General features: G+C 52.8%; 1 protein-coding gene across 1 annotated transcript in view; it reads right to left on the reverse strand.

Annotated features, from left to right (window-relative positions):
* Positions 1-1,059: 1,059 nt before the first annotated feature.
* LOC142920771 (mutS protein homolog 4-like) overlaps positions 1,060-23,920 on the reverse strand; it is a 72,452-nt gene continuing 49,591 nt past the window's right edge. Inside the window, exons 2-15 of the mRNA XM_076062844.1 lie at positions 19,463-19,643; positions 18,311-18,378; positions 17,513-17,587; positions 15,524-15,588; positions 11,302-11,474; positions 10,369-10,502; positions 8,101-8,204; positions 6,845-6,969; positions 6,090-6,290; positions 4,851-4,969; positions 4,370-4,498; positions 4,013-4,244; positions 2,044-2,132; positions 1,060-1,946 (exon numbers count right to left, since the gene is read on the reverse strand). Coding sequence (XP_075918959.1) covers positions 1,755-1,946; positions 2,044-2,132; positions 4,013-4,244; positions 4,370-4,498; positions 4,851-4,969; positions 6,090-6,290; positions 6,845-6,969; positions 8,101-8,204; positions 10,369-10,502; positions 11,302-11,474; positions 15,524-15,588; positions 17,513-17,587; positions 18,311-18,378; positions 19,463-19,643 — 1,887 coding nt within the window. The 3' untranslated portion in view covers positions 1,060-1,754. The remainder of the gene's footprint in view (positions 1,947-2,043; positions 2,133-4,012; positions 4,245-4,369; positions 4,499-4,850; positions 4,970-6,089; positions 6,291-6,844; positions 6,970-8,100; positions 8,205-10,368; positions 10,503-11,301; positions 11,475-15,523; positions 15,589-17,512; positions 17,588-18,310; positions 18,379-19,462; positions 19,644-23,920) is intronic.

The following is a 23,920-nucleotide window of genomic DNA, read 5'->3' on the forward strand; positions in this document are numbered from 1 at the left end:
TCACTCACTCACTCAGCCAGTCACTCACTCAGCCAGTCACTCACTCACTCAGCCAGTCACTCACTCACTCAGCCAGTCACTCAATCACTCAGCCAGTCACTCACTCTGCCAGTCACTCACTCAGCCAGCCACTCACTCAGCCAGTCACTCACTCAGCCAGTCACTCACTCTGCCAGTCACTCACTCACTCACTCAGCCAGTGACTCACTCAGCCAGTGACTCACTCACTCAGCCAGCACTCACTCACTCAGCCAGTCACTCACTCAGCCAGTCACTCACTCACTCAGCCAGTCACTCACTCAGGAGCTCAGCTGCTCACTCAGTCGCTTGCTCACTAAATTACTCAATCACTGAGCCAGTTTGACAGTAAACTTTTTGTTTATATATCCAACAACACAGCACGAAATAACATCATCGTCTGGCTAATCGGGACCTCCGTCAGCCTACCCCACACCACACAATGGTACCCACACGCTTACCCCTCCACCGTGGTGGTGGTGGTGGTGGAATTGGTGGTGGTAGCATTGGTGGTGTTGGATCGTGGTGGTGGTGGTGGTGTTCAGTTGGTGGCGGTGGTGGTGGTAGCATTCTTGGTGGTGGTGGTGGCGGTGGTGATGGCAGCATTGATGGTGTGGCGTTGTTGGTGGTGTTGCTGGTGCATCATGGTGGTGGTGGCATTGTTGGTGGTGTTGGTGGTGGATCGTGGTGGTGGTGTTCAGTTGGTGGCGGCGGTAGTGGTGGTGTTTGTGGTGGATCGTGGTGGTGGTGGTGTTTAGCTGGTGGCAGTGGTGGTAGCATTCTTGGTGGTGGTGGCGTTGTTGGTGGTGTTGTTGGTGGTGGTGGTGGCATTGGTGGTGGTGTTGCTGGTGGTGGTGGCATTGGTGGTGGTGTTGCTGGTGCATCATGGCGGTGGTGTTCAGTGGGTGTTAGCGGTGGTGGTGGTGGTGGTGGTGTCGTTCAGTGTGTGTTAGTGGTGTTGGTGGTGGTGTTCAGTTGGTGGTGGTGTTGGTGGTGGTGTCGTTCAGTGGGTGGGTGTTAGCGGTGGTGGTGTGTGTCGTTCAGTGGGTGGTAGCGGTGGTGGTGTTGGTGGTGGTGTCGTTCAGTGGGTGTTAGCGGTGGTGGTGTCGTTCAGTGGGTGTTAGCGGTGTTGGTGTTGGTGGTGGTGTTGTTCAGTGGGTGTTAGCGGTGGTGGTGTTGGTGCTGGTGTCGTTTAGTGGGTGTTAGCGGTGTTGGTGTCGTTCAGTGGGTGTTAGCGGTGTTGGTGTTGGTGGTGGTGTCGTTCAGTGGGTGTTAGTGGTGGTGTTGGTGGTGGTGTCGTTCAGTGGGTGTTAGCGGTGGTGTTGGTAGTGGTGTCGTTCAGTGGGTGTTAGCGGTGGTGGTGTTGGTGGTGGTGTCGTTCAGTGGGTGTTAGCGGTGGTGGTGTTGGTGGGGGTGTCGTTCAGTGGGTGTTAGCGGTGGTGGTGGTGTTGGTGGTGTTGTCGTTCAGTGGGTGTTAGCGGTGGTGGTGTTGGTGTCGTTCAGTGGGTGTTAGCGGTGGTGGTGGTGGTGTCGTTCAGTGGGTGTTAGCGGTGGTGGTGTTGGTGGTGGTGTCGTTCAGTGGGTGTTAGCGGTGGTGGTGTTGGTGGTGGTGTCGTTCAGTGGGTGTTAGCGGTGGTGGTGGTGTTGGTGGTGTTGTTCAGTGTGTGTTAGCGGTGGTGGTGGTGGTGGTGTCGTTCAGTGGGTGTTAGCGGTGGTGGTGTTCGTGGTGGTGTTGTTCAGTGGGTGTTAGCGGTGGCGTCAGCGATGTGCTCCAGCTCGTCGAGGTACCGCTGTCTCAGCGACCCCAGGTACGAGGCCAGGCCGGCTCCGTCCAGCCGCGAGTGTCGCGCCGCCTGGCCCAGCCTCGTCGCGAGGCGGTGGACGGCCGCTCGGTGCAGCACGGGCGCGGAGTCGGCCTGACGCTCCATCTGGGGGGGGTCGCGGAGGGGTCACGGGCGGCGGGGGGTCACGGGCGGGTCTCGAGGGGGTCGCGGCGGGGGTGTCAGCGGGGGTCAGCGTCGTTACCCAGCTCTTGCCGCCGATCCGCGCCAGCAGCCCCGTGGCGTCGCGCAGCAGGGAGGGCGGCAGCGATGACAGCGTGGCCATTTCCAGACCTGGACGCGGGGCACGCGGGGGGGGAGGGGGAGGAGGAGAGGGAGGAGGAGGGGGGGGGGAAGGCGACGGCTTCTTCTTCACGATGTTTGAGGCGCCGGCGGCCTCGGCAGGGCCATCCCCGCTCTGTGCCGCGATGCGTTTTTCCGGGCCGAGGGGTTTCCCCCCTCCCACTACCGGGACCTCGTGGAAATGCTCGGCAAATCTGAAAACCTGTTCCCTGGGGATCGGAGATCGGGTCACCGTTCTTTCCCCCAATGATGGTAATCGGTTGTGGCGCCGCAGGTTACTTTCTTGATGGGAGTTAAATAGAGATTTGTGATCGCGGGCCACTGATGCAGACTCCATCTCCTCGGCAACCCGCGACCGCCACCCATCCTTGCGGCGCCTCGCGGCTCTCCGAACCTCCGAGCGAGGGCTGCGGTAAGCCTCCTCATTCTCCGACGTGGGATTCTGTAGCCGATGACAGTGGGCCTGTCGCCATCCTGAACACCTCCTCTTGTCAGCCAGGGTCTCTGGGGAGGTCTGGACCGCGTACCCAAAGCAGCCATTTCAGCTGCATGAGTCACAGTCCTAAACCTCGCCCATTTACCCTCGACATCAGGAGGAGTGGGGGACGATGCCAATCCCAGCCGGCAGAGCATGCCACTAAGGGTTTGAATGGGGTCCTGGATGTACACCCACCACCGGAGTGAAAGAATTGCAGGTGCATCTTACAGATTACAAGTCGATGGTCAGTGGGCAGATCAGCTCCACGGTAGGTCCTGGTGTCAAGGACATGGGCTCGCATCCGCTGGTCCGTCACTATGTAGTCCAGCAGATGTTCTTGCTTGGACCCGGCATGCATCCATGATGTTGTGTGGATGCGGCGATGCCGGAACAGCGTGTTGGTATTTACAAGCCCATGGGCTGCACAAAAATGTAGCAGCCTCCTGCCGTTGTTATTGAGCTGGTCTGGCCCATGCCTTCCAATCACTCCAGACCAGGTGCATCATGACCAACTCGGGCATTCACCCAACAAGATGACTATCCCGAGGGGCCACTTTAGCTCGCACCTGTGACAGGAGGTCATAGAAGGCATCTGACTCATCGGCCTTGCCTGGATCCCTCCACGGATGTTCGTCTTCGGTGGGGGCATAAGTAACCACGACCACCACTCCTCACCTCCGGTTGTTGGGAAGGCGAGCCCAAAGTAGCCTGGAGCTTACAGCTTCCCACACCTCACCGCCACGCTCCCACGCCCCCTTCATTCTTTTGTTTAGAAGAAGAGCCACTCCCTGTTGTTTGGCAGTCTCCTGCCGTGAGAAGAGGACTGTTCACCCCTCATGGTGGTAGGAGCCAGAGCCGGTCCACCGGACCTCCTGAATACCAGAGATCCAGGCGGTACCGGTCCAGCTCCCGACAGAGGAGTGGCAGCCTCTCCTCCGCAGTGAGCGTTCGAACATTCCACGTGGCCACCCGTAGTGGTTTTTCGTTGTTTCTGGAGGAGCCCCGAGGGTAGATATTCAGTCTTCTGGCTCCGCCAAATGGGGTTTGGTCAGGAGACGTCATAGACGCCTGTCCCCCCGGGGCCTCCGGCACAAGCTTATTAGTTACATATTTCAGTTTAACTCGTGGTTTCGTGGTAATTAATTGAAGGTGGAAGGGTTACCAGCCCCTCGCACCTGTCCAGAGCCCCCGTTTAGCCCCTGTGGTGGATGCATTTGCCATGAGGGGAGGAGCCAATCAAAATTGGATCTCGCCCCAAAGCACTGTCCACGACAGAGTTGCCCATCCGGCACCGCGAGGAGGTAGGGGGTTGTTTTGCCGGACCACACACACACACACACACGTACACACACACGTACACACACACACACGTACACACACACACGCGTAGTACCGTAGTGCGTGTCCGGCGTGTGCCCCTGCACCAGCTTGTACGTGCACGTCACACGTGGCACCGTCCGCGAGTCGTCGGCACCAGCGGCTTTACCGTCACGACGGCCGGCCCAGGGCAGCTGCTGCTGCTGCTGATTGCGCGACTCCACCAGGAAGTGGCTGTTGGAGACGTTGGGGTAGAGGGTGGAGAGGTGGCTCAGCTCCAGGTGGTGGGTGGCGAAGATGGTGAACGTCTGGGGGAGGGGGGGGAGACACACAGGGGTGGTGAGGGTGGTGAGGGTGGTGAGTGGTGAGTGTGAGTGGTGAGTGTGGTGAGTGTGAGTGGTGAGTGTTTGTGGTGAGTGTGAGTGGTCACCACCTTGCGCTGCAGGAGACACTCACAGACCGAGTGACAGATCCCCAGGGCCTCGTGGACCCCGGTGCCCCTCCCGAGCTCGTCGATGATCACCAGAGAGCGGTCGGTGGCTGTGCGAACTATGTAGTTCACCTGGGGTCATGGGGGTCACCGGGGGTCACCCACCCACTCACCCACCTACACACCCACCCACTCACCAACTCACTCACTCACTCACCCACCCACTCACACACCCAATCACCAACCCAATCACCCACCTACCCAACCACTCACCCACCCACTCACCCACCCACTCACACATCCACTCACCCACCCACTCACACACCCACTCACCAACCCACTCACCCACCTACCCAACCACTCACCCACCCACTCACCAACCCACTCACACACTCACCCACCCACTCACACACTCACCCACCAACCCACTCACCAATCCACTCACCCACCCACCCACTCACCCACCCTCTCACTCCCCACCCACCTCTCTCATCTCGATGGTGAAGGTGGAGGAGAGTGGCTGGATGTCGTCGTCCACACCGATGCGAGTGAAGATCTGATCAGCGATCCTCACGCAGGCAAAGTCGGCTGGTACGAAACAACCTGAAGCAGTGGTAGCACCCAAACACTCACTCACTTACTTACTCACCTACTCACTCACTCACTCAAACACTCACTCACTTACTTACTCACCTACTCACTCACTCAAACACTCACTCACTTTCTTACTCACCTACTCACTCACTCAAACACTCACTCACTTACTTACTCACCTACTCACTCACTCACTCAAACACTCACTCACTTACTTACTCACCTACTCACTCACTCACTCAAACACTCACTCACTTACTTACTCACCTACTCACTCACTCAAACACTCACTCATTTACTTACTCACCTACTCACTCACTCACCCAAACACTCACTCACTTACTTACTCACCTACTCACTCACTCAAACACTCACCTACTCACTTACTCACCTACTCAATCACCCACTCACTCACTTACTCACCCACTCACTCACCTACTCACTCAATCACCCACTCACTCACTCACCTACTCACTCACCTACTCACTCACTCACCTACTCACTCACTCAAACACTCACCTACTCACTCACTCACCTACTCACTCACTCACTCACCCACTCACTCACTCACCCACTCACTCACCCACTCAATCACTCACCCACTTACTCACCCACTCAATCACTCACCCACTCACTCACCCACCCACTCAATCACTCACCCACTCACTCACCCACCCACCCACTCAATCACTCACTCACCCACTCACTCAAACAGTCACTCACCCACCCACTCACTCACTCACTGACTCACCCACTCAATCACTCACCCACTCACTCACCAACTCACTGACTCACTCACCCAATCACTCACCCACTCACCCACTCACTCACTCACCAACTCACTCATTCACCAACTCACCCACCCACTCACCAACCAACTCACTCACCAACTCACCCACCCATTCACCAACTCACTCACCCACCGACTCACTCACTCACCAACTCACCCACCCACTCACCAACTCACTCACTCACCCACCCACTCACTCACTCACCAACTCACCCACCCACTCACCAACTCACTCACTCACCCACTCACTCACTCACCAACTCACTCACCCACTCACCAACTCACTCACTCACTCACCCACCCACTCACTCACCAACTCACCCCCCCCCACCCACTCACCGATCTGTGCCATCACCTGGCAGAGTGCCACCTGTCTCAGCAGCGTGGACTTGCCGCTGTTGTTGGGCCCCGTGACAACGAGGAAGTTTGAGGCGTCCGACAGGAAGACGTCGTTAGGCACCAGCGGCCAGCCCAGCACCCGCTCCAGGATGGGGTGGCGAGCCCCCTTGAGGGCCAGCGTGCCAGAGAATTCCGGACGGACTGCAGCTCACCACAGACAGCGGGGGGGAGGTCACGGGGGGGAGGTCACGGAGGGGGAGGTCACGGGGGGGGAGGAGGTCACGGGGGGGGGAGGTCACAGGAGGGAGGTCACGGGAGCGGAGGTCACGGGGGGTGAAGGTCACGGCGGCGGAGGTCACGGGGGGAGGTCACGGGGGTGACGATCACGGGGGGAGGTCACGGGGGGTGAAGGCCACTCACTCACCCACCCACCCACTCACCCACTCACTCACTCACTCCCTCACTCACCCACTCACGCACTCAATCACCCACCCACTCACCCACTCACTCACCCACTCACTCACCCACCCACCGACTCACTCACCCACTCACCCACTCACTCCCTCACTCACTCACCCACCCACTCACTCACCCACTCACTCACCCACTCACTCATCCACCCACCCACCGACTCACTCACCCACTCACTCACCCACTCACTCCCTCACTCACTCACCCACCCACTCAGCCACCCACTCACCCACCCACCCACCCACTCACTCACCCACCCACTCACCCACCCACCCACCGCGTACCGGACTTGGTGAGCGTGGTGCGGTGAGCGAATGCCAGCAGCATGTCCACCATGGACACTGCGTCAGCAAGCTTGTAGAGACACACAATGTCCTCCCGGATCTCCGCAAACAGCTTGGACAACACCCTGGGCACGGAGACAGAGCGGGGGTCACCCTCCCCTCCCCAAAGGGTGTTGTGTAAAGAGTAGTGTACAGTAGTGTATAGTGTAGTGCATAGTGTAGTGTACAGTAGAGTATAGTGTAGTGTATAGTGTAGTGCATAGTGTAGTGTAGTAGTGTATAGTAATGTATAGTGTAGTGTACAGTAGTGTATAGTGTAGTGTATAGTGTAGTGCATAGTGTAGTGTATAGTGTACAGTAGTGTATAGTGTAGTGTATAGTATATAGTGTACAGTAGTGTATAGTGTAGTGTATAGTGTAGTGCATTGTGTAGTGTATAGTGTACAGTAGTGCATAGTGTAGTGTATAGTGTAGTGTATAGTAGTGTATAATGTAGTGTATAGTGTAGTAGTGTATAGTGTAGTGTATAATGTAGTGTATAGTAGTGTATAGTGTAGTGTATAGTAGTGTATAGTGTAGTGCATAGTGTAATGTACAGTGTACAGTAGTGTATAGTGTAGTGTATAGTAGTATAGTGTAGTGTATAGTGTAGTGTATAGTAGTGTATAGTGTAGTGTATAGTAGTGTATAGTGTAGTGTATAGTAGTGCATAGTGTAGTGTATAGTGTAGTGTATAGTAGTGTATAGTGTAGTGTATAGTGTAGTGTATAGTGTAGTGTATAGTAGTGTATAGTGTAGTGTATAGTGTAGTGTATAGTGTAGTGTATAGTAGTGTAGTGTATAGTGTAGTGTATAGTAATGTATAGTGTAGGGTATAGTGTAGTGTATAGTAGTGTATAGTGTAGGGTATAGTATAGTGTATATTGTAGTGTATAGTAGTGTATAGTGTAGTGTATAGTGTAGTGTATAGTGTAGTGTATATTGTAGTGTATAGTGTAGTGTATAGTGTAGTGTATAGTGTAGTGTATATTGTGGTGTATAGTGTAGTGTATAGTGTAGTGTATAGTGTAGTGTATAGTAGTGTATAGAGTAGTGTATAGTGTAGTGTATAGTGTAGTGTATAGTGTAGTGTATAGTAGTGCAGGGCATAGCCAGGGGGTTCCTCTGCAACCCCCACAGGTAGACGGGGCAGTGAGTGGAGGAACAGATGGAGATTAGTCCACCACACTCTGCCTGGGGTAGGGGTGTTCTCTCACACGTTGGACATGAGGTAAATCTCCTCCACGGCCTCCTGGCTGCGGCAGTTCAGCCTCATGAGGTCCATGGTGGTGTAGCTGAGAAGGTTCCCACGTTTGCTCACCTGGTGAGTGAGGGGTGGTGAGTGGTGAGTGAGGGGTGGTGAGTGGTGAGTGAGGGGTGTGGTGAGTGGTGAGTGAGGGGTGGTGAGGGGTGGTGAGTGGTGAGTGAGGGGTGTGGTGAGTGGTGAGTGAGGGGTGGTGAGTGAGGGGTGGTGAGTGGTGAGTGAGGGGTGGTGAGTGGTGAGTGAGGGGTGGTGAGTGAGTGGTGAGTGAGGGGTGAGTGAGGGGTGAGTGAGTGGTGAGTGAGGGGTGGTGAGTGGTGAGTGAGTGGTGGTGAGTGGTGAGTGAGGGGTGGTGAGTGGTGAGTGAGGGTGGTGAGTGGTGAGTGAGGGGTGTGGTGAGTGGTGAGTGAGGGGTGGTGAGTGGTGAGTGAGGGGTGAGTGAGGGGTGAGTGAGTGGTGAGTGAGGGTGGTGAGTGGTGAGTGAGAGTGGTGAGTGGTGAGTGAGTGGTGGTGAGTGGTGAGTGGTGAGTGAGTGGTGGGGAGTGGTGAGTGAGGGTGGTGAGTGGTGAGTGAGGGTGGTGAGTGGTGAGTGAGAGTGGTGAGTGATGGGGTGAGTGGTGGTGAGTGGTGAGTGAGGGGTGGTGAGTGGTGAGTGAGGGGTGAGTGAGGGGTGGTGAGTGGTGAGTGAGTGGTGGTGAGTGAGTGGTGGTGAGTGGTGAGTGAGGGGTGGTGAGTGGTGAGTGAGTGGTGGTGAGTGAGTGGTGGTGAGTGGTGAGTGAGGGGTGGTGAGTGAGGGGTGGTGAGTGGTGAGTGAGGGGTGGTGAGTGGTGGTGAGTGAGGGGTGGTGAGTGGTGAGTGAGGGGTGGTGAGTGGTGAGTGAGGGTGGTGAGTGGTGAGTGAGGGGTGGTGAGGGGTGAGTGAGGGGTGTGGTGAGTGGTGCGCTGAGTGGTGAGTGAGGGGTGGTGAGTGAGGGGTGTGGTGAGTGGTGGGGTGAGGGGTGAGACTCACACATAGACACATAGACTCACACATAGACACATAGACTCACACATAGACTCACACATAGACACATAGACTCACACATAGACTCATAGACTCACACGTAGACACACACATAGACACATAGACTCACACATAGACACATAGAATCACACATAGACACAGACTCACACGTAGACACATAGACTCACACATAGTTCACACATAGACACATAGACTCACACAAAGACACATAGACTCACAGATAGACACAGACTCACACATAGTCTCACACCTAGACACATAAACTCACACATAGGCTCTGGGTCTATGAGTGGTGAGTCTGTGAGTGGTGAGTCTATGAGTGGTGAGTCTGTGAGTGGTGAGTCTGAGTCTCTGTGTGATGAGTCTATGCGTCTCTGCGTGGTGAGTCTATGGGTCTCTGTGTGGTGAGTCTATGGGTCTCTGTGTGGTGAGTCTGCGGGTCTCTATGTGATGAGTCTATGGGTCTCTGTGTGGTGAGTCTATGGGTCTCTGTGTGATGAGTCTATGGGTCTCTATGTGATGAGTCTATGGGTCTCTGTGTGAGTCTATGAGTCTCTGTGTGGTGAGTCTGTGGGTCTCTGTGTGGTGAGTCTGTGGGTCTCTGTGCGATGAGTCTATGGGTCTCTGTGTGATGAGTCTATGAGTCTGTGTGGTGAGTCTGTGAGTCTCTGTGTGATGAGTCTGTGAGTCTCTGTGCGATGAGTCTATGAGTCTGTGTGGTGAGTCTATGGGTCTCTGTGTGGTGAGTCTGTGGGTCTCTGTGCGATGAGTCTATGGGTCTCTGTGCGATGAGTCTATGAGTCTCTATGTGATGAGTCTATGAGTCTCTGTGTGGTGAGTCTGTGGGTCTCTGTGCGATGAGTCTATGGGTCTCTGTGCGATGAGTCTATGAGTCTGTGTGGTGAGTCTGTGAGTCTCTGTGTGATAAGTCTGTGAGTCTCTGTGCGATGAGTCTATGAGTCTGTGTGGTGAGTCTATGGGTCTCTGTGTGGTGAGTCTGTGGGTCTCTGTGCGATGAGTCTATGGGTCTCTGTGCGATGAGTCTATGAGTCTCTATGTGATGAGTCTATGAGTCTCTGTGTGGTGAGTCTGTGGGTCTCTGTGCGATGAGTCTATGGGTCTCTGTGCGATGAGTCTATGAGTCTGTGTGGTGAGTCTGTGAGTCTCTGTGTGATGAGTCTGTGAGTCTCTGTGCGTTGACCTTGATGAAGACCTCTGGCAGACGCTGTTCGGGCTGCAGGGAGTGAGCGGACGTCTGGATGTAAAAGCCACGCAGGGCGCTGTAGCTCATGGACATGGGCAGGTTGTGAATCTCGGAGAGCTGTTTGATGATCTCTGGGAGAGAGAGAAAATGGGCAGGTTGTGAATCACGGAGAGCTGTTTGATGATCTCTGGGAGAGAGAGAATGGGCAGGTTGTGAATCTCGGAGAGCTGTTTGATGATCTCTGGGAGAGAGAGAATGGGCAGGTTGTGAATCACGGAGAGCTGTTTGATGATCTCTGGGAGAGAGAGAATGGGCAGGTTCTGAATCTCAGAGAGCTGTGTAATGGTCTCTGGGAGGGAGAGAATGGGCAGGTTGTGAATCACGGAGAGCTGTTTGATGATCTCTGAGAGAGAGAGAATGGGCAGGTTGTGAATCTCGGAGAGCTGTTTGATGATCTCTGGGAGAGAGAGAATGGGCAGGTTGTGAATCTCGGAGAGCTGTTTGATGATCTCTGGGAGAGGGAGAATGGGCAGGTTGTGAATCACGGAGAGCTGTTTGATGATCTCTGGGAGAGAGAGAATGGGCAGGTTCTGAATCTCGGAGAGCTGTGTGATGGTCTCTGGGAGAGAGAATGGGCAGGTTGTGAATCACGGAGAGCTGTTTGATGATCTCTGAGAGAGAGAATGGGCAGGGGAGAGAGGGGGAAGAGTGGGGGAGAAAGGAGGAGAGGGGGGGGGGAGATGATGGTGGAACCCACGACCTCCTGCGTACCAGGCGAGGTACTTGACATCTCGCAGCCACCGTGATGATGACGATGATGAGAGAGACACGCAAACTCCAAACGTACAGCAGCAGGCGGTAGAGAGAGAGAGGAAGAGAGAGATACAAAGACGGCCGGGGAGGGCTACGGGTGGGTGAGCCGTGCCGTGCCTTCGATGCCTCCGACAGCCTCGGAGAGGATGCGCCGAGCGAGGTCCAGGAAGCCGTTGAGGCCGGGGCGCACGACGTGGCAGCGCCGTGTCCTGGCCGAGAGGAGGTTGCCCTTGCGGAAGGGCAAATCGTCGGTCAGCACCGTGCGCAGCTTGCCCAGGATCGCAGGGAACCTGGCACGGGGACAGCGGGGGAGGAGACGCGGTGGGGGTTGTGGTGTCGCCGCCGCCATCGACGCCGCCACCGTCGCCGACAACAACAACGACGACGACAACCGCCGTTCGCCACTAAGTGGCGATGACGTCACCACGACGCTTGTGCCAGGCCATGTGCACTTCAAGGCCACGTGAAGTGTTGAACGCACGCTGGCACGAAGGTCACGGGGCAGACCCAGGTGCCAGGGGGGGACTGACTGAGATGAGTGGCTGATGCACCACCTGTGCCCCCTACTGTGCCAACCCGCTGTGCTTTAGCCACCCGGCGCTCCGCTCGTTGTTGTGAGCGTCGCTCCTCCGCCCTCCGTTGTTGTTGGAGGGCGACTACCTCCAACTGCCCAGTAGCATCCTTCACGAGCCTCCTCCACTGAGTCCGATCTCGACACCGCTGGTACCAGTCATCGGCAAGTCCACTCAGCTCCACGTCCTCCTGTACCACGTCACTCCATCTTCTCTAGCCCCCTCGATCCGGCTGAACAAAAGCTGTTTCGGCATGTGATGGCTGGGCATGCGGGCTACATGGCCCAGCCAACGCAGTGTTGCCTGCCGGAGGAGCTCACCGATGGGACCTTGCCCAGATCTTTCAAGGATTTGTGAGCTCCTCACACAATCCAGCCAGGTTAAACCCAGGATGGATCGTAGACAGGCCAGCCTAAATGTTTCTAACCAGCAAAGATGTTCCCTTAGGGGGGTCCACGTTTCACAGGCATAGAGAAGGGAGGGAATGACTGTGGCCGAGAAGACCTGAAGCTTAGTGCGGAGCGACAGACCAGGTAGCTTCCACACAGCATTACGCAACCGATGAAAAGATAATGCCGCTTGACCGATTCCGAGTGCTGTTAAACCGGAGCCGGTCATGAGCACACTGCCCAGGTATGGGAAACTCTCCACTCTCCCCACAACTATCCCATCACCAATTGGAAGTTGTGGGGGTGGAGTGTCCGATGGCACAAAATACCCAGGCAAGTGCTTAGTTTCAGTGGGTAAGGCTCCACCTCTTAGTGGCAAGCTCCAGGTTCAGCAGCAGTGCCTCCAACTCCTCCTTTGAGTGAGCAGCAATTCCCAGATCATCGGCATACATTACATGGTTGAACAATCGGGAGCCATCCCTTGACCGCACCCGGGCATCGATCAGCCTCCCATTCTATCTGTACCAGATGGGAATTCCTCCGGTACAGCTACTGAAGACTTCACGAACTACGTGGTCAAAATAGATGTTTAATAATGTGGGAGCCAGAGGACATCCCTGCCGCACCCCAAGGTGTACAGGGAATGGCTCCGACTCCCGGCCACGTAGATTTGCCTGGGCCCGCTCACTATCATGAAGGTCCTTAATGATCATGAGCAGAGGGTCAGGGACTTCGAAAGCACGAAGAACAACCCAGAGCTCAGGCCTACTGATGGTGTCATAGGCCTTGGTCAGGTCAATAAAGCAGAGATGTAGGTCTTGTTGGAATTCCCTATACCTATACTGTAGCAGACGGACAGAAAATATGACATGTGCAGGAACGCCTTTTCCTGAAACCGCATTGGGGTTCCGCATGCCTCTTCTAAGCGTGCCTTGCACGGCGATGTTGAATAATCCTTGCCAGGACCTTTCCCGGCACACTGAGGAGTGAGATACCCCTGTAGTTGTTACAGTCTGTGCGGTCCCCCTTCTTAAAGAGGGGGACCACCAGGGCATTCTTCCAATCCTGCGGAACCCATCCAGTGGTCCAGACTTGTTATGATGTCATGTAGGACAGTTTGTGCACAAACGCCACCCTTCCTCAGCATTTTGCATGGGAGATCGTCTCTACCCGGTGCCTTTCCTGGTCTCAGACTCTGGATTGCCTTCAGTACTTCCTCAACAGATGGCACCTCAGCCAGCCACTCACAGGGGGTGACTTCTTCCAATATTTGAGGCACCGCAGCCTCAGTAGTGTCATCCCCACTTTGGCCCACGATGTTTTCCAGGTTGAGGGATTTTTCCTCCCCCAGGACCTCACAGAAATGCTCAGCAAATATGCAAACCTGTTCCTCGGGGTCGGAGATTTGGTCACTGTTCTTTCCCCTAATGATGGTAATAGGTGTGGCGCTGCAGGTTATATTTTTTTATGGAGTTAAAGAGCGATTTGTGATCGCGGGCCATTGAGGCAGACTCCATCTCCTCAGCAACCCGCGACCACCACCCATCCTTGCAGCACCTCACGGCTCTCCATACCTCCGAGCAAAGGTTACGGTAAGCCTCCTCATTCTCCGACGCGGGATGCTGTAGGCTATGAGAGTGGGCCTGTCGCTTTTTCTCAGCCAGCCTGAGCACCTCCACTGTCAGCCAAGGTCTCTGGGGAGGTCTGGACCGTGTACCCAAAGCAGCCATTGCAGCTGCATGAGCCACAGTCCTAAATCTCGCCCATTGTCCCTCGACATTAGGAGGAGTGGGGGACGATGCCAACCCCAGCCACACTGAGACCAGGCCACTATGGGTTTAAATGGGGTCCTGGGTGTACACCCACCACCGGAGTGGAAGAATGGCAGGCGCATCTTACAGATGACTAGTCGATGGTCAGTGGGCAGATCAGTACCACGGTAGGTCCTGGTGTCAAGGACATGGGCCCGCATTCGCTGTTCCGTCACTATGACATCCAGTAGATGGCCTTGCTTAGACCCGGCATGCATCCATGATGTTGTGTGGATGCGCCGATGCCGGAACAGCGTGTTGGTAATTACAAGCCCATGGGCTGCACACAAATCTAGCAACCTCCTGCCGTTGTTATTGAGCTGATCTGGCTCATGCCTTCCAATCACTCCAGACCAGGTGTCAGCATCATGACCAACTCGGGCATTGAAGTCACCCAACAAGATGACTCTATCCCGAGGGTCCACTTTAGCTAGCACCTGTGACAGGAGGTTATAGGAGGCATCTGACTTATGCCTGCATCCTTCCACGGATGTTCATCTTCGGTGGGGGCATAACTAACCATGACCACCACTCCTCACCTCTGGTTGATGGGAAGGCGAGCCCAAAAAGTAGCCTGGGGCTTACAGCTTCCCACACCTCACCACCACGCTCCCACGCCCCCTTCATTCTTTTGTTTAGAAGAAGAGCCACTCCCTGTTGTTTGGTAGTCTCCTCCCCTGAGTAGAAGACTGTCCACCCCTCACGGTGGCAGGAGCCAGAGCCGGTCCACCGGACCTCCTGATTACCACAGAGATCCAGGCGGTACCGGTCCAGCTCCCGACAGAGAAGTGGCAACCTCTCCTCCGCAGTGAGCATTCGAACATTCTACGAGGCCATCCGTAGTGGCTTTTCGTTGTTAAAGGAGGAGCCCCGAGGGGAAGGATTCAGTCTCCTGGCTCCGCCAAATGGGGTTTGGCCAGGAGACGTCATAAATGCCTATCCCCCCGGGGCCTCCGGCACAAGCTTATTAATTACATTTTTCATTCATGGTTTGGTGATAATTAATTTAACGTAGATGGGTTACCAGCCCCTCGCACCCATGCAGAGCCCCCAATTGGCTGCGGTGGTGGCTACAAACGTCATTAAGGGAAAAGCCAAAAATCTAAATAGGCCCTCCCCCCATGGCACTGCCCACCACAGCGTTGCCATCCGGTACCAACGAGGAGGTAGGGGGTTGTTTTTGCCACCGTCACAACCCTCACCATCACCACCATCACCCTCACCACCGTCACCACCATCACCACCATCACCACCACCACCCACACCACCACCCCCACTACCACCACCACCACCACCACTACCACCGTCACCACCATCACCCCCACCACCACCCACACCTCCACCCCCACCACCACCACCACCACCGTCACCACCCCCACCATCACCACCACCTCCTCCACCACCCCCACCCACACCACCACCACCACCTCCTCCACCACCATCACCCCCACCACCACCACCCCCACCACCACCCCCACCACCACCACCTCCTCCACCACCATCACCCCCACCACCGTCACCACAGTCACCACCTCCACCACCACCACCAGCCTGGTCTCCTCGTCACCTGCAGTCCAACAGGGAGCTCTGGTAGGCTGTCAGCAGTGGAGTCTTGCAGGGGCTGAGCGCTCGCTGGGAACACAGCAGGGGAGAGATAGGTGAGGGTGACACCTGCACCTGTCACTCACCACTCACCACCTCACCACTCAACTCACCTCACCCTTCACTCAACACTCACCCACCCCTCACCAACCCCTCACCTCACCACTCACCTCACCTGCCACTCACCCTACCTGTGGGTGTTGTGGAGGCACCCCCAGTGGCAGCTGTCTCTGTGTGTGAGTCTGCTGTTGCCTAGGGGCACCCCCAGTGGCAGCTGTCTCTGTGTGTGAGTCTGCTGTTGCCTAGGGGCACCCCCAGTGGCAGCTGTCTCTGTGTGTGAGTCTGCTGTGGTCTAGGGGCACCCCCAGGGGCAGCTGTCTCTGTGTGTGAGTCTGCTGTTGCCTAGGGGCACCCCCAGTGGCAGCTGTCTCTGTGTGTGAGTCTGCTGTTGCCTAGGGGCACCCCCAGTGGCAGCTGTCTCTGTGGGTGAGTCTGCTGTAGCCTAGGGGCACCCCCAGTGGCAGCTGTCTCTGTGTGTGAGTCTGCTGTTGCCTAGGGGCACCCCCAGTGGCAGCTGTCTCTGTGTGTGAGTCTGCTGTGGTCTAGGGGCACCCCCAGGGGCAGCTGTCTCTGTGTGTGAGTCTGCTGTTGCCTAGGGGCACCCCCAGTGGCAGCTGTCTCTGTGTGTGAGTCTGCTGTTGCCTAGGGACACCCCCAGTGGCAGCTGTCTCTGTGGGTGAGTCTGCTGTAGCCTAGGGGCACCCCCAGTGGCAGCTGTCTCTGTGTGTGAGTCTGCTGTAGCCTAGGGGTACCCCCAGTGGCAGCTGTCTCTGTGTGTGAGTCTGCTGTGGCCTAGGGGCACCCCCAGTGGCAGCTTAATGATAATGATAGTGATCAATAATAATTAGTGATGATAGTGATCAATAATAATTAGTGATGACAGTGATTAACAATAATTAGTGATGATAGTGATCAATAATAATTAGTGATGACAGTGATTAACAATAATTAGTGGTGATAGTGATCAATAATAATTAGTGATGACAGTGATGAACAATAATTAGTGGTGATAGTGATCAATAATAATTAGTGATGACAGTGATTAACAATAATTAGTGATGACAGTGATTAACAATAATTAGTGATGATAGTGATTAACAATAATTAGTGATGATAGTGATTAATAATAATTAGTGATGATAGTGATTAACGATGATTAGTGATGATGGTGATTAACAATAATTAGTGGTGATAGTGATCAATAATAATTAGTGATGACAGTGATTAACAATAATTAGTGATGATAGTGATTAACAATAATTAGTGATGACAGTGATTAACGATAATTAGTGATGATAGTGATTAACAATAATTAGTGATGATAGTGATTAACAATAATTAGTGATGACAGTGATTAACAATAATTAGTGATGATGGTGATTAACAATAATTAGTGATGATGGTGATTAACAATAATTAGTGATGATAGTGATCAATAATAATTAGTGATGACAGTGATTAACAATAATTAGTGATGATAGTGATCAATAATAATTAGTGATGACAGTGATTAACAATAATTAGTGATGACAGTGATCAATAATAATTAGTGATGACAGTGATTAACAATAATTAGTGATGATAGTGATTAACAATAAGTAGTGATGATAGTGATTAACAATAATTAGTGATGATAGTGATTAACAATAATTAGTGATGACAGTGATCAATAATAATTAGTGATGATAGTGATTAACAATAATTAGTGACGATAGTGATTAATGATAATTAGTGATGGTAGTGATTAACAATAATTAGTGATGACAGTGATTAATGATAATTAGTGATCATAGCGATGAACAATAATTAGTGATGACAGTGATTAATGATAATTAGTGATGGTAGTGATTAACAATAATTAGTGATGACAGTGATCTTGGGCAGGCGATGTAACCTGCAGTGGAGACACCAACTCCAGGATATGCTTGAGGTGGATGGCGTAGTTGATCTTAGACTCAGCAGTTCTCAACTGGAACAGGGTGGATGGATAGACAGATACATAGATAGATACATTTTGATTTAAAGCTTTCGTGACCGCAGGGATTCATATTCTTGGTTCTTTCGGTAAAGTCACCACGTAGAAAGGGAAACTATAAAATAATAAAAATATAAAACAATAAAATTATCACGAAGTTTCGACTGCAACACAAGTAATCATCATCAAGGTGTGAAAACCACAGCAAGAAAATTGTATTGTTTTATATTTATATTATTTCCCTTCTACGTGACTTTACCGAATATAGATAGATACATGTAGAGATAAATATAGACAAATAAATAGATCACTAAATAGCCTCTCTCTCTACATCACGGGTGGGGAACCTTTTTTCTACCAAGGGCCATTTGGATATTTACAACATCATTCGCGGGCCATACAAAATTGATCAACTTAAAAATTAGCCCGTTATATCCGGTCAAACGTTTAATTAACTCGCCCCTAATGCGATGGGCTGGAACTGCTTCTCTTTGGCGAAGCGTTTGGTGATGTTAGCCGGTATTGACGATGTTGTTGCTACTCGCAACTGCTCTTCCAGGTTTGCTCTACCTAGATTTATTGAATTTCGAGTCCTGCCTGCGGTTGCCTTGGCAGGGCCAGAGACCGGACGTTCCCCACCCCTGTTTAACGTGATGAAGGGGTACTGTGTGGTGCTGAGCGAGGTGATGCTGATGATGATTAAAGTGATCATCTCACCGTCTCTGTCTTAGGGATTTGAATCAGCATTGAGAGCAGGTGGTCTACATCCAGAAACTGACTGATAGCTGCACACACATACACACAGACATCACACATATACACACAGACACACACACACAGACATACACAACAACAACAACCGCCATTCGCCACTAAGTGGCGGTGACGTCACCACGACGCTTGTGCCAGGCCATGTGCACCTTGAGGCCACATGAAGTGTCGAACGCCCACCGGCAGGTGGTCACGGGGCAGACCCAGGTGCCACGGGTCGACTGACTAAGATGACTGAGATGACTGGCTGATGCACCACCTGTGCCCCCTACTGTGCCAACTTGCTGTGCTTTAGCCAGCCGGCGCTCCGCTCGTCGTTGTGAGCGTCGCTCCTCCGCCCTCCGTTGTTGTTGGAGGGCGACTGCCTCCAACTGCCCAGTAGCGTCCTTCACGAGCCTCCTCCACAGAGGCCGATCTTGACACCGCTGGTACCAGTCATCGGCAAGTCCACTCAGCTCCACGTCCTCCTGTACCACATCACTCCATCTCTTCTCTAGCCTGTGCCGCGCCCGTTTAGCCCCCTCAATCCGGCCGAACAAAATCTATTTGGGCATGTGGTGATTGGGCATGCGGGCTACATGGCCCAGCCAACGCAGTCTTGCCTGCCGGAGGAGCTCACCGATGGGACTTTGTCCAAATTTTTCGAGGATTTGTGAGCTCCTTACACAATCCAGCCTGGTTAAACCCAGGATTGATCGTAGGCAGGCCAGCCTAAATATTTCTAACCGGCGAAGATGTTCCATTAGGGGGGTACACGTTTCACAAGCGTAGAGAAGGGAGGGAAGACCCGAAGCTTCGTGCGGAGCGACAGACCAGGTAACTTCCACACAGCGTTACGCAACCGATTAAAAGATAATGCCGCTCGACTGATTCGGAGTGAGACCTCTGCTGTTAAACCGGAGCCGGTCATGAGCACATTGCCCAGGTATGGGAAACTCTCCACTCTCTCCACAACTGCCCCATCACCCACATACCCACTCACCCACCCACCCAACCACTCACTCACCCACTCACCCACCCACCCACTCACTCACCCACTCACCCACCCACATACCCACCCACCCACTCAGCCACCCACCCACCAACCCACCCACCCACCGGCCTGCACTCTATAGAAGTTGTCTTCCTGCATCAGCTCATCCACACAGTCGAGACGGCCTCTGAGCATCTCTTCGTCCACCAGCGGCTCGTGGATGTTGGCTCTGAGCCGGCGCGCTCCTCCATGCGTCCTCGTGTAGTTGAGCACCCCGAATAGCGAGTGGGAGCTCCTGGGTGCACGCTCGCACGCACACACACACACACACGGGTGGAGGAGGGTCACACACACACCAACACACACCCACACACACTCACACCACACTCGCACCCACACATACATGCACACACACCAACACACACACACTACCACACTTGCACCCACACACACCCCCACACACACCAACACACACCAACACACACACCAACACACACACACCAACACAAACCACAAAACAACAACAACCACCATTCGCCACTAAGTGGCGGTGACATCACCACGACGCTTGTGCCAGGCTATGTGCACCCTGAGGCCACGTGAAGTGTCGAACGCCCGCTGGCAGGAGGTCACGGGGCAGACTCAGGTGCCACGGGTCGACTGACTGAGATGACTGGCTGATGCACCACCTGTGCCCCCTACTGTGGCAACCTGCTGTGCTTTAGCCACCCGGCGCTCCGCTCGTTGTTGTGAGCGTCGCTCCTCTGCCCTCCATTGTTGTTGGAGGGCGACTGCCTCCAACTGCCCAGTAGCGTCCTTCATGAGCCTCCTCCACAGAGGCCGATCTTGACACCGCTGGTACCAGTCATCGGCAAGTCCACTCAGCTCCACGTCCTCCTGTACCACATCACTCCATCTCTTCTCTAGCCCGTGCCGCACCCGCTTAGCCCCCTCAATCCGGCCGAACAAAAGCTGTTTCGGCATGCGGTGGCTGGGCATGCGGGTTACATGACCTATCCGAGGGGCCACTCTATCCCGAGGGGCCACTTTAGCCAGCACCTGTGACAGGAGGTCATAGAAGGCATCTGACTCATCGGCTTTGCCTGCATCCCTCCACGGATGTTCATCTTCGGTGGGGGCATAAGTAACCACGACCACCATTCCTCGCCTCCGGTTGATGGGAAGGCGAGCCCAAAGTAGCCTGGGGCTTACAGCTTCCCACACCTCACCGCCACGCTCCCACGCCCCCTTCATTCTTTTGTTCAAAAGAAGACCCACACCCTGTTGTTTGGCAGTCTGCTGCCCCGAGTAGAGGACTGTCCACCCCTCATGGTGGCAGGAGCCAGAGCCGGTCCACCGGACCTCCTGAATGCCGCATAGATCCAGGCGGTACCGGTCCAGCTCCCGACAGAGGAGTGGCAGCCTCTCCTCTGCAGTGAGCGTTCGAACATTCCACGTGGCCACCCGTAGTGGCTTTTCGTTGTTTCTGGAGTAGCCCCGAGGGTAGGTATTCAATCTCCTGGCTCCGCCAATTGGGGTTTGGCCAGGAGACGTCATAGACGCCTGGCCCCCCGGGGCCTCTGGCACAAGCTTATTAGTTACATATTTCAGTTTAATTCGTGGTTTCGTGGTAATTAATTGAAGGTGGAGGGGTTACCAGCCCCTCGCACCCGTCCAGAGCCCCCGTTTAGCCCCTGTGGTGGACACATATGCCATGAGGGGAGGAGCCAATCAAAATTGGATCTCCCCCCACAGCACTGTCCACGACAGAGTTGCCCGTCCGGCACCGCGAGGAGGTAGGGGGTTGTTTTGCCGGACACACACTGACACACACACTGACACACCATGATACACACACTGACTGGAGGAGGTGGAGCGTGGTCAACACATCTACGCCTGAAACATTTTAGAAAGAAGCGGAGAATACGGAACAACCCACCTGTTGTCCATTTCGATTTCCGTGTTGCCTCTAATCTTCAGTCTTGCTGTGTATCCACCGTCTGCTGGAGCTCACCTTCTATAGCGAAGATATCCATCATCTCCAGTTTGTGTGTCTTTAATAAATTGTCTCGGATATTTCTTGCTGCTCTCTATGTCCTTCATACATGCTGCTGCATTGACATTAAGGTTTCCGCATGGTCCATGAATCATATTTGCGGTCACTACTGCAAACAGATTTTGGGTCTTCCTCTGGATTTGGAAACTCGGCAGATATAACATCGATTTGGATTGGATGATTTTTTTCTTTCAGCCAGATTAAAATCTGAGCGTGGGGAAGTCATCTACATCATTAGACCACCTTTGGCGGTACCAAAATTAAGAACGGAAATGGTTTGAAACATCTTTCCAATGGTTACTAAGCCAGAATCTATCTTCTCGGTTGAAATTGTCTCTGTGCTTGTATATGTGAATGGCCTCATGAACAAATCTCTCATGGTAGCCGGTTGGTTTGCAAAGAACCTCCGTCTTGGAGAAGTCAATGTCATGTGAGCCCACTGAATTATAACAGTGATCTGCCACGGCAGAGGAGTTCGTTCTACCGTGTTTCAAGTCTGCTTTATGTTCGCGGATGCGGTCCGAGATATGTCGTTTGGTTTCTCCAATGTAGCTACTACCACAGAGGCACTTTAGTTTGTAAACGCCCAGGTACTGTATGTCTGGAACAGCATCTTTTACAGATGGAATCAGATCACGTATTTTATGTACTGTGTTGCATCGGACCTGGATCTTGTATTTATTCAGGATTTTGGAGATCTTTTTAGTGACCCCTGCAATGTAGGATAAGGTGATGGTTTTGAGTGGATCCACAAGAGGATCCTTCATGACTGGAGTGATGGCTTTGCGGATTGTGTAGTCGGAGTAACCATTAGCCCTGAGAGGCTGAGAGCCTGGTGTACGTGCTAAAGTTGAGGGTAAGAATCCACCCATTTTTTCGCCATATAGAATTGTGATATATAACGACTTATTGTTGGTAGCTTAGCTGATTGGAGAATATATAGACTTTATTGATAACATTGAGGTAATTTATATTTTAGTTTTTTATTGGTTCACTATATAGTATTCATTATATAGTGTAGTGTATACCCAGTTACTGTGAATAGCTCAGATGTGTAGGCTTTGACTTCAAGATAGCCATTTCTGTGACCAGTCACAAGCTAATCACTCAGCTATTTCAATGCTAAATTCTCCTAGTTATTTCAATGCTAAATTCTCCTGTTTGATTTGTAATAGATGCCTCTGTGAATGTGTATGCTGACTTTAACATAGCCATTTCTGTGACCAGTCACAAGCTAATCACTCAGCCGTTTCAATGCTAAATTCCAAGCTAATTCCTTTGTCAAGGCGCTTTGTTTCTTCTCACACAGCTTAAAGGTCGCGATCTGAGCTTGGCTTTGTTCGCTCCAGCGCTGTCCTCCAGACAGTCTCGTCCCTTCACCTGATGAAGGCCGCTTGTGTTGTGGCCGAAACGTCGTGAGGATTTTTTGTGTTATTTTATTTTATCAATTTATTATTTTATTCTCATTCTACGTGACTTTACCGAAAGAACCAAAGAAGATATCCTGGATCGTTTTGGTGAACGCTACAACAACAATACTCATTTCTATACAACGTCTGTCTCACGTGATTACTCTGTGTGGTTCATAAGGTGGGGCGTGTGCTGCTTTGATGATGGCAATTCAACCCCCGACCCACCACCCTCCCCAACAACTCGCTCCAACCATTCTGCGGTCATGATTTGGGACTGTGATTCCATTTGCAAGTAAACTCACATTTCAACAATGAGGGTTTGAAAGCATTAAGCATTAGCTCTGTCTGCATGTCTGCTCTGTTGTAAAGATGATCCAATATGAACACAATTGTAGTACAACAGCTCACGTTGCTATTAGGGACCTAACAATGTTGAAAACTGGCCAAAATTGATTAAACGGCCCACTCATGGTCCAGAGCAGAACTCGGTACCACCTAAGGTAGCAAAACTTCAGTCGTACCCATTTATTTGGATGGAAAATGAAAGTAAATTACTTGATAGTCTCACTCATTGCATTTGTTTATCACTGGCCACATAGAGAAATTGAAACTGCTCAATGTAGGCCACCTCACATGGTACCGACAAAGGAGACATCTCATGGGCTATGAAAAAATAAGAATAGGTTGTATCCTTTCTGGCAATAAAACAGATCTTAAGATTCATTGAAGAAGGTTTCTGTTTGGTGTTTGAACATCTAAACACCCGTTTTATTGCCAAAAAAGGATCAAATCTCTTCTTATATTGTCATACTTTGATACCGGCAAAACGGTCTCATTTTGAAGCGTCTCATGGACTATTGGATGGGGAGAAAAAAACCGGCGCTAAAAGTCAGCGCCGACCTCTCCTGTCGTGCCCAGTGACGTCATCACGGGCGAAGTTCACCGCGCGAAGTCAAACGCCGCCTCGTGAGCGCCGCTCGAAACGCAAAATCATCGTTCGGTGAACATTTCCGAGGACAAACAAACGCATGCCGGGAACCGTGTGAGTTTGTGTTTCTTGTTTCCTCTGCGCAATGTGCGGGAGGGCTTCATCCAGCAGTGGATTGACAAAAGCG

The sequence above is a fragment of the Petromyzon marinus genome, unplaced genomic scaffold, assembly GCF_048934315.1.
Source record: "Petromyzon marinus isolate PM22_M1 ecotype Great Lakes invasive population unplaced genomic scaffold, UKy_Petmar_22M1.pri1.0 PM_G_Scaffold_75, whole genome shotgun sequence".
Classification (NCBI taxonomy): Eukaryota; Metazoa; Chordata; class Hyperoartia; order Petromyzontiformes; family Petromyzontidae; genus Petromyzon; species Petromyzon marinus.